Source organism: Columba livia, chromosome 7, assembly GCF_036013475.1.
Source record: "Columba livia isolate bColLiv1 breed racing homer chromosome 7, bColLiv1.pat.W.v2, whole genome shotgun sequence".
Classification (NCBI taxonomy): Eukaryota; Metazoa; Chordata; class Aves; order Columbiformes; family Columbidae; genus Columba; species Columba livia.
Window position 1 is genome coordinate 41,359,297 of NC_088608.1, and position 20,351 is coordinate 41,379,647.

Here is a 20,351-nt window from a genome sequence, read left to right on the forward strand (position 1 = left end):
TCTTCACAGTCCTAACATGGTCAGTCTCTGGCTGTAGGACAATGCAGCTGCAGTTCCTGGAGGGATCTCCTAGAGCTGCTACATCCCACAGTTTACAGGATCTGTCAGGTTCTCTCACAGTATCTCTGTTGTAGAGAAGAACATGCTCCAGAGCAGGGCTTCCCTGCTGCACTATCAGAGAGACAGGGCATGATGGCATCTTCTGCTCAGGGTTACTGCAGGGGGGAGCACCTCGGGGTGCCCAGGGCTGTCCTGCAGAGCAGGGTCCCTGCACCGCAGTGTGGGAGATTTGAAGGATTTTCTTGAGGTTGTTGTGTGGATGGGTTTCTATTAGATGGAGATTTATTTCTGAACTAGCCAAAGGAATTCATATTGGATTGTGTGGAGTCCATGATTTTTCGCCCTCGCACCCCAGGGCTGTGCCGGGACAGGGACTCTGCCGCCTGCCAGGGTCAGCGCTCAGCCTGCCTGGGGTGCTATGTGGGTCAGGGCTGCTCACAGCTCCTACTCACTCCCAGAATATTTACAACGGAAGGATTCAAGGAGAAGATCAAGACAAGAAGTACTATAAAGATAAGCAACTTCCTCGAGTCTGTGTTTTCAGTCTTCTGCTCTTGGGGAATTGGTGAGGATAAATGGAAAGGTGATACTTAATTTTAAACAAATACTTGAGACTCATGGACTGTAACTGAGTGATTGGTAGGTCTTTCAAGAGAATCCTGGCATGCTTTCAGCCATTCCTCTGTTGATGCAGAACCAGCATCACCTCTGCTGGACTTTGCTGCAAACAGGCAGGTTTCTGTAGGGCCAGGGTTATTGAAAAGAGGTTGGGATGGGGTCTGTGAGCACTGACAGGAAGAAGACATGAGACAGGGAAACACCTCCCAGGAGGACAACCTCCAGACAGCAGGGATATGATCTAGAAAGGAGAGGAAAACAAAACAAGATATGTTGTGGGAGGGAGAACACAGAAAGCTCTGTATGATCCCCTGCAGTGCAGACCCCTCCTCTGAGCAGCCCCCTCGCCCCCTCTCCCCCCCAGCAAAGCCTCTGCCCTCAGGGCCGGGGGCTCCAAGGCATGAAGCAGCTCCTGTGCAGCCAGAGCTCCAGTTCCTCTGCAGAGCACAGGGGCTGAGAGCAGCTGCCCGGCAGTGTTGGTGTCTGGGAGGTGGCTGCACAGCTGGGGAAGGGTGATGCTGTCTGAGTGCCCGGCTGCCCCTGCCCTGGCCTCTCTCACACCCACCCTCACCGCATTTTCCTTCTTGCTCCACTGCTCTGTGTTCTGTTGCTGTGATCCTGTTCTTGCTGTCAGGCTCTCTGGGGATGGGAGTTTCAGCTCCAGGGTCACAGCCTGATCTTGTGGGTCCTTTCCTGCAGGTGTGTCCATGGGAACACGTGTCCCAGCTTTCCTCTGACCTGTGGGGCTGTGGGCAACGCAGTCTGTGGGGCTGGGGAATGAGCTGAATCTCCCTGAATCAAATGCCATCATTCAGATATTAAGATATCCTCTTGAGGCTTCCTTCCATTCTCCAGCATGACAACCTGTTCTGTAGCATCTTTTTGTTATCTGAAAGCCCCATGGGGAAGCACAGTGATGCTATGACAGAGAAAATGGGGTTTGTGAAATAAGCTGTGTGTGTCCTGGGTTAAATGTTGGGTGCTGAGATCTTAGGAAAGGGTGAGACATGTTGTGGTCTGAGGTGGATCCCTCTGCTCTCATTAGTGCCTGGTGGTGTTTCACAATAACATGGGAGTGTGATCAGCCTCCATCCTGGATAAGTGCAAGCCCAGGGCAGCTGGAGCAAGACAGAAGTATAGATCAGCTCCCCTCACTCTGCACTGAACCTCAGGTCTTCTCTGGTCTCACAGGACTCACTCTGTTCTTTCTGAGTGCAGCAGAAATGCTGAGGGTTTATGACACCCAAGAACACTCCTCAGGGTGGGAGGGGAGAGGGAGCTGTAGAAAACCAAACATCCCAAACTACCTTCTGCCATCTCAGTTTCTCAGTCCTGGGAGTGCATATGCTGGCAGGCCCTTCTGCACCAAGAGCAGTTCCATCTGCCAAAGCTGAACCCCAGGACCGGCCCCTGCCCCCCGTTCCCATGCCCCCTGCTGCAGAGCAGGGCTGACTCCTTGGCAGCCAGCGGGCACAGGCCCTGCTCCTCACGGCACCTCCAGACAGCACCACCCAGTGCTCGGTCTGCGAGCTGAAGGAAGGTCTGGAAAAGGACAAGGGGGTGTGGGAGCAGGGGGAGAGTGAATGAGAAACGGCTTTGATTTTGCTCAGAGCTCCTCTAACTTGTCACTCTCTTTTCCTCTTATGACAGTGCTCCATACACAGGGAGATTAAATGTCCAACTGCAGCTCCATAAACGAGTTCCTCCTCCTGGCGTTCGCAGACACACGGGAGCTGCAGCTCTTGCACTTCTGGCTCTTCCTGGGCATCTACCTGGCTGCCCTCCTGGGCAACGGCCTCATCATCACCACCATAGCCTGTGACCAGCACCTCCACACCCCCATGTACTTCTTCCTCCTCAACCTCGCCCTCCTTGACCTGGGCTTCATCTCCACCATTGTCCCCAAATCCATGGCCAATTCCCTGTGGAACACCAGGGCCATTTCTTATGCAGGATGTGCAGCCCAGCTCTTTCTGTTTGTATTTTTCATTTCCTCGGAGACTTATCTGCTCACCATCATGTCCTATGACCGCTACATTGCCATCTGCAAACCCCTGCACTACTGGACCCTCCTGGGCAGCAGAGCTTGTGTGCACATGGCAGCAGCTGCCTGGGCCAGTGGGTTCCTCACTGCTCTGCTGCACACGGCCAATACATTTTCACTGCCGCTCTGCAAGGGGAATGCCCTGGACAAGTTCTTCTGTGAAATCCCCCAGATCCTCAAGCTCTCCTACTCACACTACTACCTCATGGAAGTTGGGCTTCTTGTGTTTAGTTCCTGTTTAGTTTTCATCTGTTTTGTGTTCATTGTGGTGTCCTATGTGCAGATCTTCAGGGCTGTGCTGAGGATCCCCTCTGAGCAGGGACGGCACAAAGCCTTTTCCACGTGTCTCCCTCACCTGGCTGTGGTCTCCCTGTTTATCAGCACTGGTGTGTTTTCTCACTTGAAACCCCGCTCCATCTCCTGCCCCTCCATGGATCTGGTGCTGGCAGTTCTGTACTCGGTGGTGGTTCCAGCAGTGAACCCCCTTATCTACAGCATGAGGAACCAGGAGCTCAAGGATGCCCTGTGGAAAGTGATGATTGTTCATTTCTCAGAAGCAGTAATGAACTGATATCTTCTCTGTGCATATCATTCAGAGTGTAACTCAATATGCGCTCAGCCTAGTTTTGGTAGGTTGCTTGGTTGGTTTCTTTGCTTTTTAGCTTTTCTTGGTTGTATGAATGCTGTCAACAAAAAATGAAATCATTCTTTATCCCATTTCTGTGTCAGTATCTACCTGTCTTGTGTGACCCACAGACTTTGTATAAATAAGAAGGTGTTCATTCTGTGTGTTCAAACAAAAAAAAAAAAGGACCCTGCACTGACTTGTTTGTCCAAGATCCTCTCTCCGAGATCTCTGGAGCTGCAGGAGCCAAGTCTGTGTGCTGAGATGGAGAGACCAGTAGCAAACCTGAGCAGGGTCTACATCCCATCCTGACCAGCATGACCCTGCAGACCCACCCATGGCCCTGGGCACCACAGCCCACTTGCTCTGCAGAGCAGCAATGCCAGCTCAGGGCTGTGCAGAGCATGGGAAGGGGGTGCAAGAATGGCTGGCTGGGTCAGCCTAGGTGAGGTCTCTTGGGAGAAGGCTCTGTGGGGCGATGGGATGTTCCAGGAGAAGAGCAGGGCACTGTGTGTGTGCAGACATGGAAAAAGAAACTCTTTGCTGCCATTGGCAGCTCGGGGCAGGCTTCCCTGTCACTGCTGCAGCAGGACCTTCCTGAGGATTCTCTATGTCAATTCTCTCATGCTGTCCTAGGGTGCAAGTTTGGCACCTGAGGTTGCCAACTACCTGGTCTGGAGATCTCATCAGCATGCCGGCTGGATGAACATTCTCATTGGCCTCCATTTTCTGCTGTGGGACCAAATGCCATCAGCTATTCCTGCGCGTTCCATGAAGGCCCGTGGGACAATCATTCACGAGGTCACTTCATGTTGCCAGCAACATCCCATGGGAGACCACCTGAATGCAACACTGGGGTGTGCTTCCTTGAAGTGAGGTCCCCATGTCCATTCCTTATGATGTGGGACATGAGGATGGCCATACAGAGGGATCTGGACCAGCTGGATCACTGGACTGGGGCCAATTGTATGAGGCTGAACAAGGCCAAGTGCCAAGTCCTGCACTTGGGTCACAACAACCCCAGGAATGCTACAGGCTCGGGGAAGAGTGGCTGGAAAGCTGCCTGGCAGAGAGGGATGTGGGGGTGTTGATCGACAGGCGGCTGAATATCAGCCAGCAGTGTGCCCAGGCCACCAGCATCTTGGTTTGTATCAGGAACAGTGTGGCCAGCTGGACTATAGAAGTGATCACGCCACCGTACTCGGCATTGGTGAGGTCCCACCTTGAATCCTGTGTTCAGTTTTGGGCCCCTCATTATAAGAAGGATATTGAAATACTAGAGAGAGTGCAGAGGAAGCGACAAAGCTGGTGAGGGGCTGGAGCACAAGTGTGATGAGGAGCAGTTGAGGAAACTGGGGCTGTTCAGCCTGGAGAAAAAGGAGGCTGATCACTCTCTACAAATACATGAAAGGAGGTTGGAACATGGAAGATGTTGGTCTCTTCTCCCAAGTAACAAGTGATAGGACAAGAGGAAATGTCTCCTCATCTGCCTCTTTTTTTTTTTTTTTTTTTTCTTGTTCCTCCACCTAGTCTGTCTTCCAAAACCTCTCCAAGGGAAAAATTCCTTGAATCACAGAGTAACTCAGGTTTGAAGAGAACCCTGAATATCAGATGAGGTTGCTATAGGTCTCTGCCCAGGTTTGCACCATCCACAAAGGAACTGAAGGTTTACTCCATCACATCATACAGGGGGAGAATAGAGACATTCAACAGTGTTGGACCAAGTGCTGGTCACTGAGGGACTCCACTGGTAACTGCTGACATTTGGGCTTCATCATCCAACCAACTTCCCACCCAAAATCCACTTCTTTAGCCCAGAGAGCACCAATAACATTATAAGGACACCACACGAAACAATGTCTGACACCTTGGAAAATTCCATGTGCACAACATACCTTTCTTTCCCCTGCCCATTTTTGTTCAGCAATCCCTTTTTTGTTTTCCAAGTGCCTAGACATGGCTGCAGGAGGACATGTCCCATCCCCTTCCCAGGGACAGAGGTAGGCTGACCAACACGTAATTCTCACAATTTTCGTTCTTGCCCTTCTTGAAGACAGGTTTGACAACTACCTTTTTCAAGCAAGAACAGGATCACAGCAACAGAACACAGAGCAGTGGAGCAAGAAGGAAAATGCGGTGAGGGTGGGTGTGAGAGAGGCCAGGGCAGGGGCAGCCAGGCGCTCAGACAGCGTCACCCTTCCCCAGCTGTGCAGCCACCTCCCAGACACCAACCTCACTGGGCAGCTGCTCTCAGCCCCTGTGCTCTGCAGAGGAACTGGAGCTCTGGCTGCACAGGAGCTGCTTCATGCCTTGGAGCCCCCGGCCCTGAGGGCAGAGGCTTTGCTGGGGGTAGAGGGGGCGAGGGGGCTGCTCAGAGGAGGGGTCTGCACTGCAGGGGATCATACAGAGCTTTTTGTTTTTTTCCCTCCTACAGTTGTCCCAATGCCCTGAAGTCTCCCTTGATTGCCCTTACATTTCCCATTGCAGTCTCATCACTGCCCACTTAAAAAATTAGTAATGGATAATAATATGAGGGCCTCACTAGGGCATGAAATTTTCTCTTCAAAAGGTCTTTTAGATTGGTTCTTTTTGGTCGGTGGTTTGATAAGTTTGGTGTATGCATGTGATTTTTTGTAGGTTGGGTGAAATAGGTTTGGTTTATGTTATTTAGGTTGGCTTAAGTGTTTCCATTGATGTTGGTTTAGGTTACTTGTTTTGGGTTGGTTTAGTTGTTCCTAGGTAAGCTGTGTCAGGTAGTGTTGCTTTTAGGTTGGGTTGTTTCAAGATGTGTTGGTTTAGGTTTTTTGGTTTCGTTTCATTTAGGTTGTTCGGTTTAGCGTTTCTTAGGGTAGGTTGTTTTAGGTAGATTGGCTTAGGTAGTTTGTTTTGGTTTAGGTTCTTTCTTTTAGCCAGTTTTATTTTGTTTGTTTTATGTTGGTTGTTTTGGGTGGGTTCTTTTCTTTCAGGTAGGTTGTTTTGGTTTGTTCTTTTCTTTTAGGTAGGTTGTTTTGGTTTAGGCAGGTTGTGTGGGGCACCAGGGCCCACATGCAGCAGGAGCAGCAGGCAGCCAAAATGGCCCAAAGAAGCTCTGTCAAGGGGCCAAGGTCAACACTGCAGAGGAAGCCAAAAAAAAAACCCTGGGGACACTTTCTTTCCTGCATAAGAAAACAAAAGCCTTTCACCCCCAGCTGCAGGGCATGAAAGGCCATCTTGTTAGTGCTTGAGCAGCAGACACTCACTGAGCCCAGAGGGACCAGAGAAGCTCTGAGAAGTGGTCATGCTCAATGCTGCAGAAGAAGGCAAAACAACCCTGGGGACCAGTGCCAATCTGCCTGGGGGAAAATTCCTTCCCGACCTCAGGGATGGTGATTGGATATTCCCTAGGCAAGGCTTGGCTTCGCTTCTCATCCCACAAGCTACTCACGCCTCTGAGGAGATTCCCAAGCCTTATTCTCCCTTGACCTGGAGCCATTTCAGGAGCTTCTGAGAGTTCCCAGATTCCTGTGACCTGATTGACCTCAGGGACAAGAGGTCCTTCCTGTGCCTGTCAGGACCCCAGGGGATGATCCAGGTCACTGGGACCACTTGCAACGTCTCTGTATCCTATATATTATGCCTGCTGCCACGGGCTCTGCAGTGGATGAAGACAGCGAGCTCTGCAGTGCTCCTCAAGAAGTCATTTCCTTGGTCTTGCCTCTGCTGTCCAGCTGAAAAGGGTTTCCACACGAGATGAGCCCTGCAGCAGAGAAGCTGCAGCAGCCTGGTCCAGCCGCTTCCCTTGGTCCCTTCAGCCCTGTCAAGTGATGCCACTGTCTCCTCCAGGACTTCCTCTGGGACGTCTTGGGGCTGGCCCGGGCCAGTTCTGGCTGTGGGCACAGGAGGACGCTGCTGTTTCTCCTGCCCTGGAGCACTGTGATGCCTACGTTGCCAGGTGGTGGCCCTGTGAGATGGGGGTGACCCCTGGATGCAGCCCTGCCCACCTCTGCCTCCCCCACCACCACCTTCCCCAGTACCCTTTGGAGGAGCCCTTGTGCTGCTGTCCCTGAGGGTCCCTGTGCACAAGAGGCCCAGGGGGCTGCCTCTGACCTTAGTGGCCAGGCACTGGGCACAGCTGCTGGGTGTCCCTGGTGCCTCCTTTGCCATTTGCGTTGTTTGTAGGTCATTGAAAGTGTGTTGTTTTAGTTGAGTTTAATTGTCTCAGGTTGGTTCTTTAAGGTTTGTGGTTCAGGCTGTTTTGGTTTGGGTTTGCTGAGGGTTTTTGGTTTTGGTTGGTTTAGGTTGTTTGAGGCTGGTTGAGACTGACTGGTTTCTTGAGGCGCATTGTTTGGAGTTGTTTTTTTTCAGCTGCTTTTTAAATGTTTTTCAGATTCTTTGTGCATTGTTCTACAAAACTGAAATAATATTCCAAAAGATACCAATACGAGTATTCTAAGTACCCAAAGATTTTGAAGGTACTGATGTTATTTGAATGAAGGAGGAAGCATCACAGGATAAGCTAACAATGCTGCCATTCTGTATTTCCTCCATGAAATTGTCTCAGATCAAGAAGTATAATTATTAATTGTCTCCACTAGTTGGTGCCAGATGTACAGTAATGGCTTTGGTATGAAACTCAAATACCAGATTAAACTCAAGGTCAGTTTTCTAATAACAGATTTCCCAGGGCAAACACCGCAAATCACTGCAGAGCACAGCAAGCTGATAACTCCAACACCCATCTTTGACATGTGTAGCGAAACAGAAGTATAGTTCAGACAAAATTAACTCATGTCAAGAACAGATTAATCAATATAGTGACCTGCAACTGTTAAGATATATAAATTCCATAATATGCTCTACTGTAGCTGTTATTATCTCCAATTGTTCTTATACCAGGTTGGGTACAAAAAAGTACTGTTGTCATTTAATACTAGCTGGCAATTAGGGCCACACAATCGCTCACTCACTCCAAGTGGAATGGAGGAGAGCATCAGAAGGGAAAAAACCTCATGGATTGAAAAAAGAACAGTTTATTAGAACAGTAAATGAAGAGAAAAATTATGATGATGATAACAATAATAGAATACACAAAACTAGTGATACACAGTGAAGTCACTTACTGCCTGTGACACCAATAGCCTGTTTGTTTCCAAGCAGCAGTATTTGCCCTCTGAGCAACTCCACTTTTTATACAGCTTGGGTCAGTTGTCCTGGCTTTGATCCTTCCCTAATTCTTGTACAGCAATAGCTTCAGTACAAAGCTCAGGTACCAGATCAAAGTCAAGGTCAGTGTTCTAATAACCAATTTCCCAGGCAAAACACCACTAATAATTTCAGAGCACAGCAAACCGCAAAAGTCAACATCAATCTTTAACATATATCGCAAAAACAGGAGCAGAGTTCAGATCAAATAAACTAATATCAACAACCAATGAATCAGTATTGTGACCCACAACTATTAACAGATATAAGTCCCTTAATACACTCTAGTCAATCTGTTACTATCTGAAATTCTTCTTGCACCATGTTGTGCACCAGAAAGAACTGTCGCCGTTTAATCCCAGGTGTTAACTGGGACTACACTTCACACTCACTCCACCTCCTCAAGTGGGATGGCAGAGAGAATTGCAAATGAAAAAAACCTCATAGATTGAGATAAGAACATTTTATCAGAACAGCAAAGGAAGAGAAAATAATAATAATAATAATAATAATAGCAACGGAATATGCAAAACAAGTGATGCACAATGCTTAGTACCTGCAACACCAATAGTCCATCCATGACCAAGCAACAATATTTGCCTCCTGAGGAACTCTGATTTATATATGTAGCATGACATCATACGGTAAGGAATACCCCTTGGCCAGCTTGGGTCAGCTACCCTGGCTTTGCTCCCTCACAGATTCTTCTGCATCTGGGAAGACAAAAAGTCTTTGACTAACCAGTAACAACCAACACATCAGTGTATTATCAACATTCTTCTCATACCAAAACCAAACCACAGCTACTAGAAAGAATATTAACTCTATCTCAGCTAAAACCAGGACGGTATCCACAAGTAAACAAGGTCTCTGCTATCCCAGGTGAGGCCGTGGGGACCCAGCAAGATCATGAAAAAGAGATCTGAGGATGATTAATATCTCCTTCAGCAAAAGCCCATGGATGGTTCAATGTGGGCACTGGAGAACACCCCGAGTCATGAGAAATGCTCTGAGCCCTTTCCACAGCTTTAGACCCCCGGGAAAGAGCTCAGTGACAGTGCGGCCCATCCAGTTGCATCTGCCTCTATCACTGATCAGCACAGCCAGTGTCACCTATGGTCCTGCAGCCAATTTCCTCTGCAGAGCATCACTGCCAGGTTGGGGCCCTGTGGGGAGCACAGGTGAAGGATCAGGAACACCAGACCAGATCAGAGAAGGGATGGGGGGAGATCAGAAAGGAGCCGACCTGGGCTGGAAATTGCCTTGGAGAGAAAAATGCTGGTGTTCAGCTGCCCCAAGATAACACCCAGAGTTTAGGGTGCAGAGCCAGAAGTCTTTGCTGTCCTGGTGCTTCACCAGGCCTGGGAAGTGGCTGCAGAGGGATTGGTGTCCCCTACTTTCCAACTCTTAGTGCCATTTTCCCTCCTGAAGGGTGGCATGGAAAGAAAGTATGGGACCCTGTGTCTTCACTGAAGAAAGCATTCACCCAGAAGACACATCATTTTGCTCTGGTACTTCAGTCCTGGTGCCCAGCACATGTCCTTAAGACAACTTTCTTCACCCCTCTTGTCACCTTTACCCCAAAAGTCACTCCTAGACAAGGCTTCTCAGTTGTGCTGTGATAGAGACCTGAGTTCCAGCTGTGACCACAGGAAGGACAAGGCCTCTTTCGGCTTCTCTGTAGGGCTGGCAGCCTCTGAGATCCCCACCAGAAGAGGAAGCATACAAAGGAGAACTTAGGAAACAACAGACAATCCTCATGCTCAGTTGGAGGCCCTCAAGAAGAGTCACTCAGTCCTAGTACCCAGCCCTGCTTGTTGCTGCATGAACAGCCAGGAGAAACTGCTCCAGGACCCTCATTCCAGACCCCATCTCCTCCAGCCCAGGTAGGCAGTACTCTTCCCATTATCACTGCAGTGGTTCCAGGCACCCAAGAGACACCTGGCGGGGAAGATGTTGGGTGGGGATTGCCAACCCAGTGCTCCCAGCATCTCCTCTCCAGCCAGAGCATCTTTCCCTGGTCAGAAGAGGACTCACTGCTGCTCATGGGGTTCGGGGTACTCTTGGGGCTGGAGCCACTGGCAGTGCATGCTGGCAACTCCCAGACTAACAGCCAAGCTTTGATGTTCTCCATCACTCCTCATGGTGTTTCCTGCTGGTCTTTGTGCTGTTGGTCGCAATCCTCTGAGCCTGGCTGTTCTGTCAGTTCTGAGTACACCACATTTTCCACTTATGTACCCTATACTTCATCAGCATGTCCAGCAGGATGTTAGAGAAAACAGTCTGACAGCTCCCCAGATCCTGCTCCTTGCCCTTCTTTGAGACAGGATTGACATTTACCTTTTTCCACTCCTCAGGAACCTCTCCCAGTAACAATGACCTTTAAAAGTGAATTAAGTGTGGCCTTGCAGTGACATCGGCCAGCTCCCTTGGCACTCATGGGTGCATCCCCTCAGTTCCCATAGACTTAAGTATGTCTGGTTTATTTAAATGTTCTCTAACTAGAGACTCCTTCACCAAGGGTAAGACTTCCTTGCTCCAGATTTCCCTCTGCTCTTGGGGCCCTGGGATTCTCAAATGTCTGTCCTATCAGTAAATACTGAGATGATAAAAACATTGACTATCTCAGGCTTTTCCATATCCTGGACCATATACCATGTCCTTAGTCTTCTTTTTGCACTTTATATACTTGTAGAAACCTTTTTTGTTGTCCTTCAGGTCACAATGTAGACTGAGCTTGAGCTGGGCTTTGGCTTCCCTAAGCCCAGCTCTGCACACCTGGGAATTTATCACTGATGTCCTCCAGAAGCCTTCTGGATGGGTTGTACCCTGCTATGTTGCCCCTCAGGGAGCTAATAAAGTGGTCCATTTCCAAGACCAGGAGGCCAAGGGTGTGAATACATGAAGCTTCTTCCAGTGGCCTGATGAAGTTCTCATCTACTTCTTCCTCAACAAGCAGTCAACAACAGACATGCACTAAGAGGTCACCCATGTTGGTCTGCCTGGCTAATCCTGACCCACAAGCTCTCAACAGACTTGTCATCTCTTCCAAGGCAAAGCTCCAGGCTTTCCCACTGCAATTTCATTTACCTAGTGACTCCTCTGTTTATTTCTATTCTGTCACATCCTTTAGTTCCTATTGCTTTGATCTAGTCAGGGGCCACAGGTGAACCATCTACAAACTCACCTTAACCACTGACATAATGGAGCTTCACTCCAAGCAGACCTTGTGAAACTCTGGGATTTGACCAACAGAAACCTCAAGAAGTTTTCTAAAGAGAATGTTTGTTCTCCTTCTGAGCTTCTGATGCACTGCATCAGTGGGCAGAACCACCCTGTTGTACTGGTTTTGGCTAGAGTATAATTAATATTCATCATAGCAACCCTGTGCTGTGGTTTGGATTTGTGCACAAAGCAGTACTGATAACATACCAATGTTCCAGTTATTGCTGAGCAGTTCTTGTACAGCATCAAGGCCTCGTCTGCTCCTCATGCTGCTCCACATCAGGTAGGCTGGAGGTGCATGAGAAGCTGGGAGAGGACCCAGCTGAGACAACTGACCCCAAATGACCAAAGGGATGTTCCACACTATATGACATCATGAGTGAGCAAGTGGCTATGTGGGACTTACCTGTCTACAGGGTTAAACAACAACACCCACACATCAAGGTAGACTCAGGCATGACTGTTTGAGGAGCAGTCTCAGCAAGAAGAGTTTGGACATTACAAGTAATGCCATAGCATCCAGTGGTGCTAAATAGGAATATGGCCATGAGCATATCGGGCTGCACTGGCACAAATGTGGCCAACCAGACACGGACCATTATTGTCCATCTTGACTCAGCACTGGTGTGGTCACATCTGGAGTGGTGTGTCCCAGTGTGAGGCTCCCCATTCTGGAGAAATGTGGAGTAGCTGTCACGTGGCCAGAGGAAGTCTGCCAAGATAGGGTTGGGGTCATGTTGTGGAGAGGCCGAGAGACCCAGTCTTCTCTAGCCTGTTGAAGTGTGAAGGTCAAGGGAACATGCTGGTTTGACTGAAACTGAGTTAATTTTCTTCATGTAGCTAGAATCTTCTCTCCTTCATAGCTTTAATAGTCTTTTTTTTTAGATTTACTCTGAGAATCATGAGATAACACTGCTTTTTCCCTGGGATGGAACAAATATTTTCTTCCAGTAGCTTTTCAGTGTTTGGGATTTCTCATGAAAGGAAAGTCAGAACTCACTGATACCTTGCCTGTTATCAGGGAAAGCAAAGACTTCTTCGACTGTCCAGCTGCAGGTGCAAATTGGTAGGAGGAGGTACAGACAGGACAGCTCCTATGTTGACATCCAGGTTGATCAGCAAAATATTCCCTACCATTAGCGTCATGCTCGGTATAAAGCTGCAGCCAGCTTTTCCAGCTAGTCAGTTCTGTTAGTTCAGGTTTTGTGGCTACTTTAGTTATTTCTGTTTGGAAGTTCTGTTCCACTGCGAGTTTGGTGTTAGTTCGGCCTTTTGCCATTCCTCTGGTTTGCAGTCAGCCCTTGGGTCTTTCTGCACTTTACCTTTTTGCTCTCTGTCTCACTGGGATTGGCTGTTTGAGACCAGGATGTTCCCTGCTCCAGGACTGTTCAGCACAACTGGAGTTTCATGAGGGATTGCACTGAATATCATTATTTTATCTTACACATCTGTATTTTTAGTAGTATATTATTAAATATAGTCTTGTCTTATTATAGTCTTATAGTTGTCTTATTACGCTGTTTTTATCCTCAACCAATGGGTTTCTCCCTTTCCCTTCTGTTCCCGACACACTGGGTGTCTGCAGCCTGCAGCCTGCAAGGGAACACCCACAGGCCTGGGTCAGTGTAGAATGGCCTGCAGCGAAGATGTCCAAGGGTGCTGGTAAGGCTGGATGTCCCTGAAAGCCCAAAGTCTTTGTCCCCTTAGCTATAGCTCATGTGCCTCCAACTAAGGCCTAAAAGGAGACACATCATCATCATGGGCATGGACCCTCATTGCCTCTTTACACCCATCTCCCCGGGAGACCAGGAGGTCACACCATCATCCTTCAGTGGCATCGCACTCCCCACATCCCCAGGAGGAGCCCAGAAACACATGGTGTTGTCTGTTCATTTATTTCACTTAAATACAATGACGTATTCCCATTTGCACAAAGTCACTGGTTCACACAAGATGGGTGGATAATTAAGCGGGAAGGGATGAACAGTGACATTTCTTGGAAGACAATAACAGTGCAAGCGGAAAAAGGAAAAAAAAATGTAAAGAAGGAAAGACAAACTTGTCCTGTCATGACATACACTAGGAGCCCTTTGCAGAGGGGAGCAGTCTATGGTTGCTGAAAACATCCAGTCATGAGCTTCCTCAGATCATCCCTGAGCTCCCTGTTCCTCATGCTATAGATGAGGGGATTCAATGTTGGAGGTACCACTGAATACACAACAGACACCCCCAGATTCAGGGATGGGAAAGAAACGAAGGGGGGCTACAGGTGGGCAAATGTGCCAGTACTGGTGAGCAAGAAAACCACAGCAAGGTGAGGGAGGCACGTGGAAAAGGCTTTGTGCTGTGCCTGCTCAGAGGGAATCCTCAGCACGGCCCTGAAGATCTGCACATAGGACACCACAATGAAAACAAAACATCCAAATATTAACAAGAGGCTAACCAGAATAACCCAGACTTCCCTGAGGTAAAAGTGTGAGCAGGAGAGCTTGAGGGTTTGAGGGATTTCACAGAAGAACTGGTCCACAGCATTGCCCTTGCAGAGTGGCAGTGAAAATGTATTGGCCGTGTGCAGCAGAGCGTTGAGAAACCCACTGGCCCAGGCAGCTGCTGCCATGTGGACAAAAGCTCTGCTGCCCAGGAGGGTCCCGTAGTGCAGGGGTTTGCAGATGGCAACGTAGCGGTCATAGGCCATGACTGTGAGAAGACAATACTCTGCTGTGATGAAGTAGGGGAAAAAAAAGATCTGCGACACACACCCTGCGTAGGAAATGGCCCTGGTGTCCCAGAGGGAATTGGCCATGGATTCAGGGACAATGGTGGAGATACAGCCCAGGTCAAGGAGGGCGAGGTTGAGGAGGAAGAAGTACATGGGGGTGTGGAGGTGCTGGTCACAGGCTATGGTGGTGATGATGAGGCCGTTGCCCAGGAGGGCAGCCAGGTAGATGAACAGGAAGAGCCAGAAGTGCAAGAGTTGCAGCTCCCGTGTGTCTGCAAATGGCAAGAGGAGGAACTGGGTGATGGAGCTGCTGTTGGACATTTGCTGGCTGTGGGCATGGGGGGTCTGTTAAAAAGCAAAGGAAAGAACAACATAAAATTAGAATACCATCCTCTTACCAAAGTCACTCTATTTTCCACAGAAACCAGCCCCTAGCCCTCCAAATAACATGCATTAACTTTCTCTGGTCTGTGCTGGCTGAGTGTGCTGTGAGCAGCAGAACCTCTGCCCGTGTGCTGCCAAGCTCTGCAGTGGGGACACGGGAGCTGGGTTGTGGCAGCTCCAACGTTCACAGTGAATGTCAAATATCATCCACTGTTAATGAAATAGTTGAGTATTTGCACTCATGACTCTGAGGAGTGTGGCCTACAGAGGAGAGGGTTAGCATGTCTTTACAGTAATTTTTTTTGTGTGTCTTTTTTTTTTTTTTTTCCAGCACAACATCTGGTGAGTGGGAGTTCAGGGTTAGAAATTCTCATTTTTATGACTGAAACTTCAATGCGTCTTGAGACAGGACAGGCCAAAGGACTCAGTTCTCTATGGCTTAGTGCAGAATCAGGACAGCCTCACCATCCATCAGGCTTTTACTGATCTGCCATGTGCTTTCATTTCTGCTGTCATGAAGATTTGATCACAAAGAATATACACTCTGGAAAGACCCAAACAATTGGGCTAATATGGGAGCAGGGGAGTCCTGTTTGAAAAGGCAGATCTGTAAACCTCTGTTTGCAGATCCCAGAACCTCTGTTTCATCCCAGAGTTAGAGATGTGGTGGAGAGAGCAGGGTATGACCCATCACTGAGAGAAGCCAAGAATTCTGAGAGGACAGTGCGGACCCCAAGGAAAGGCTCAGCACTGCTGGGATCCTACAGCAGACCTGAGCCTTTCTGGGGGCAGATCGTGAGCCCAGCAGGATGGGCAGAGCAGAGTCAGGCTCCTGAAAGCGACATGTCCTAAAGAGACAGTCAGATCATTGCCCAGCACACAACACCCAGCATCATCTGCAGACAAGGACCGAAAGAGCTCCTGAACACCCCCTGCTCTGCTGCCTGGAGCTGTCGATGCCTGCAGCTGTGTCTGTGTCCCCAGGTGTCCTGCTGGCAGTACCACAGACCCCATCCCACTCGCTGTGTGCTCAGCTCTGCCCTGCAGATCCCTCCCAGCAGCCGGCACTGCCCAGGGACAGCTCTGTGTGGGCCGGCTCTGATGGGAACATCAGACCAGCCCTGATGAGGCTGGAAAAGTCATCCTGACAATGTCTGTAAGCCACGGTGTGTTGATTTCTGATACTCACCCATTTATTCACTGCTAAGAGGAACAGATTGGGAATTTCAGTGCCTCCCATTAACTGAGACATTAATTTCTATGTCCCATTGCCCACGCAGAAAATTCAGAGTAGCAGACTGAAAGAACAGGATCCTTCCCTTTCAGGTAGCCCCTGCCTTGCTATTCTCCTTTAAACACCACCCGGGAATCTCCTTTAGCGATCTGAAGCTGTGAGCAGCCCTGACCCAGGCAGCACCCTCTCAGCAGCAGGACCCTGACCTACCAGACGTTGCTCCTTGCACCCACAGCTTCTCCCCACAGCACCGTGGGGATCTCCCCGGGCAGGCTGAGCGCTGACCCTGGCAGGTGGCAGAGTCCCTGTCCCGGCACAGCCCTGGGGTGCAGGGACCCTGCTCTGCAGGACAGCCCTGGACACCCCTGGCTGCACAAATGGCTTCATAACTGTTCAAAATTGCCTGACAGGAGCCCCTTTCTTACAGATCCCACAAGCTGTGGCTGTGCCAGCTTCAGAAGATGCCTCCAGGAGCCACAGATGCATTGTCACTGAACCAGAGGCTTACCGTGTCAAGGGCTGTGAAGATTTCTTCTCCAGTGAGCTTTCAGTCATCCTCTCAATCCTGATGACCTATCAGCTCTCTCTCAGACTTGCTCATCTCCCTGAGATACCCAGGCAGAGCCCTCATCCCTGCTGTGTGTGCAGAGGAGCTGCTCCTGGGCAGAGCTGTCTCTCTGCAGTGCTGCCGCTGCCATGAGCTCCCTCTGTGCCAGGAGCCCAGCCCAGCTCAGCAGCACAGGAGCAGCACAAGGGGGCACTTTCTCTGTCCCCTCTGGGCTCCCTCCAGGTGTCCATGGGGCTCCAGGGAACCTGCTGTGAAACTGGCAGAAGTCATCACTGATGTTCCCTCCCCCTCATCTGGGGAGAGACAGACTTTTCCAGAAGTGTAATTTCCCCTCTTGGAGACACTGTTACATCTAAATATCACTTTTTTTTTTTTGGTCTTATATTACACAGGACAGCTGGACGGTGACAGGGAGGGATCTCCTTTATCCCTGTTGAGGACAGAGATTCAGCTGAGTCAGTAGAGGCATCTCATCCTGCATTGCATTCCCAGCATTTGGAGGAGAATCAGCTCCCTCCTGTGCCTGCCAGAAACTCACAGGAGGTGGGATTCCTCTTGCGTCTGTTCAGTTGTGGTCAAAACAGAGACATAAAATAGGCATGTCAGCCTCTTTTCTCAACTCCCGTGATAATTAATGGAGTCAGAATGCAGGAGTGAGACCTTCAGATGCAAATACCTGGTTACATTGGAGCTGCCACAGGTGGTGCAAGCTATATGCAAGTAATTGCAAGATCTAATGGAGAAGTCCATAGAGACTGGGCAACATCTCTGGGATCATACATGAGCCTGGTGGGGAATCCCTTTGGCTGAGTGAAATGACAGATGATGTCCAAATAAAGGCTGAAAGAACCTTGTCCTTCTCACTGTGTTCGTGATAGTTGATAGAGGTATTCATATGAATGATTGATTAAAGTCCTGTGCCACAGGGACAGCTCAGTCTTTCTTGTCCAGCAGCTGAATTTACCAGCTCTCAAATGACTACACTGGCAGTTGTCCCATGTTCATCTCCACGTTGCCTCACTGAATTCAGGACAAATACTCAATTTCATGTTCAAATCCAGGCCCATAGAACGACATGAGATGCCAAGGCTGACAAGAACCACACAAGACCTCCAGGAAATCTACCCTACTCAGGGCAGGTGCATCACAACTGCCCCAGACAGCATTGCAGAGTGGGATTTACTGCCTGTTTGCTGTTGGCTGATACAATCAGTCAGAGACATCGGTCATCAGATGTCATCAGAGAGGCAAGGTCTGTCTCTATTCTATAGCTGCAGACATTGCACAGACAAGCAGCACATCACACAGGGATCTTCACTCATTCTCTTGATATAGTCAATGAAAAGATCAAATACTTTAACAGTGTGCCTGGATATATCTTGTCTTCAAGATGGCATCCTCCAAGCGCAGCAATGCTTCATATCAAAACTCAACTGAAACTCAAAAAGTAATTGAAAGGCACCAAGATAAGCTTTTTAAAGATAATAAAGATAATACAATAATTTAAAATGTTGTTCATTAGGTCTAGCACTGTAAGAGGAGTGTCACATGGGCAATCTTATGTTCTTTCAGTTGGTGGAAACCCTGGAAGGTGTAGCATTGAACAAGCTTCTGACCTAAATGCAGCACACAATGTAGACCCCATCCATAGAAGACAGTCTCCTGTTTTGGTCATTCAAGCTATTGTAGGATTTTATTACTTTGAAACAACTCTATTCATCATCTCTACAGTCAAACAGAAATTATGCTTTCATTAGATCTTCTTTCTGCACTGGTAGATCCAGGCAAGGCCATGCAGAAGGCATAATGTCTGATACAGAGTATGACTTGCCTGCAACTCTTGTGTGACAATACGCTGCTGAGGTTGTCATGTGGCCAAGGGATTCCTGCAGTCCAGCACAGGCATGAAGGACACGCTGTACATGCAGCACAGCACAGCAGTCGCTGCTTGAGGTACAATGGTCTTCTGGTCAGGATTGGTGCTCAGGTTTCCCTGTGAGAAGTTGCATGGCTGAGTGGTTTAGGGTCCTGCTTGCTGCAGGGCAGTGTTTAGGACACTTAAAGAAAAATGCAAGTTAACAGAGTTTGATGGCAAGGTTCACTCTATTACTTACTGCATGGAGGAAATGTGTCAAACAGAATTGGATGAGAGTTGTTTCAGAGTGATTTCTGTGGGGACAGGACACATGAAAGAATAGAAGGAGGCCCTCCCATTGAGTCACAAGGTTCAGAATGGACCCCCTTGCTTTCTAAACTCCTTCTCAGTGAGGAGTATGGGTGCAGCTGGATCTAAACTTAGTCCCAGAGTTGAACAATGGTTCATGTCTAAGAGACGTAAGAGTAAGAAGCTGTGCTAAGGCACATGCAGGACAGGGAGGTGATTTGACACATCCATCATGGCTTCACCAAGGGCAAGTCCTGTCTGACCGTCCTAGGGGCCTTCAGTGATGGAGTAACTACATCAGTGGACAAAGGAAGGGCTACAGATGTCGTCTATCTGGACTTTTGTTAAGGCTTTGACACAGTCCCCCATAAACAGCCTTCTCTCTAAACTGGAGAGGTGTGGATTTGGTGGGTGGACTGTTCAGTGGATGAGGAACTGGCTGGATGGTCACACCCCGGGAGTAATGGTCAGTGGCACAATGTCTGGATGGACACTGCTGACAAGTGGTGTCCCTCAGGGGTCCGTACTGGGACCAGTGATGTTTAATATCTTCATCAATGACATGGACAGAGGGATTGGGTGCACCCTCAGAAAGTTTATGAATGACACCAAGCTGAGTGGTGCAGTTGACACGCCTGAGGGTCGGGACGTCATCCAGAGGGGCCTGGACAAGCTCATGTCGTGGGTCCATGTGAATAACTTGAGTTTCAACTAGGCCAAGTATAAGGTCCTGCACTTGGGTCAGGGCAATGCCCAGTATCAGTACAGGCTGGGGGATGAAGGGATGGAGAGCAGCCCTGCCAAGAAGGACTTGGGGGTACTGGTGGATGAAAGATTTGACATGAGCCAGCAACGTGCTGTTGCAGCCCAGAAGGCCAATTGTATCTTGGGCTGCACCACCAGCAGCATGGACAGCAGGTCAATGGAGGCGATTCTGCCCCTCTGTTCCACTCTGGTGGGACTCCACCTGGAGTACGGCATCCAGCTCAGGGTCCTCAGCATGGGACAGACATGGACCTGTTGGAGAGGGGCCAGAGGAGGCCACAAAATTGATCAGAGGGATGGAACAGCTCTGCTGTGAGGGCAGGCTGAGAGAGTCGGGGTGTTCAGCCTGGAGAAGAGAAGGCTCTGGTGACACCTTGTTGCAGCCTTTCTGTACTTAAAAGGGGTTAATAAGAAAGATGGGGACAGACTTATTAGCAGGGCCTGCTGTGGTAGGACAAGGGGTGGTGATTTTAAACTAAAGGAGGGAGATTCAGGCTGGGCATGAGGAAGAAATTTTTTCCACTGACGGTGGCAGAATGCTGGCCCAGGAAGCCAGAGAGGTGGTAGATGCCACATCCCTGGAGACATCCCAGGCCAGGCTGGATGGGGCTCTGAGCAACCTGAGCTGGGTGAAGATGTCCCTGCTCATGGCAGGGGCTGGACTAGATGGGCTCTGAAGGTCCCTTTCAACCTAAACCATTCTATGGCTCTATGAAAGCTGAAATGAACAGTAAGACCAGAAAAAAAGGGAGTAGAAAGAGGTG

At 49.2% G+C, this 20,351-nt stretch overlaps 2 protein-coding genes across 2 annotated transcripts; one reads left to right on the top strand and one right to left on the bottom strand.

Annotated features, from left to right (window-relative positions):
• The first annotated feature begins 2,351 nt into the window (after positions 1-2,351).
• LOC135579988 (olfactory receptor 14I1-like) lies at positions 2,352-3,293 on the top strand. The gene has a single exon (XM_065070039.1). It carries the CDS (start codon positions 2,352-2,354, stop codon positions 3,291-3,293), a length of 942 nt encoding a protein of 313 aa, XP_064926111.1.
• A 10,723-nt stretch (positions 3,294-14,016) lies between these two features.
• LOC135579989 (olfactory receptor 14A16-like) lies at positions 14,017-14,625 on the bottom strand. The gene has a single exon (XM_065070040.1). The coding sequence runs from the start codon at positions 14,623-14,625 to the stop codon at positions 14,017-14,019; it is 609 nt and encodes a 202-aa protein (XP_064926112.1).
• Between the last annotated feature and the right edge of the window lie 5,726 nt (positions 14,626-20,351).

Coding starts and splice junctions, on each gene's coding strand:
- LOC135579988 (XM_065070039.1), top strand. CDS start 2,352: ATGTCCAACTGCAGCTCCATAAACGAGTTCCTCCTCCTGGCGTTCGCA.
- LOC135579989 (XM_065070040.1), bottom strand. CDS start 14,625: ATGTACTTCTTCCTCCTCAACCTCGCCCTCCTTGACCTGGGCTGTATC.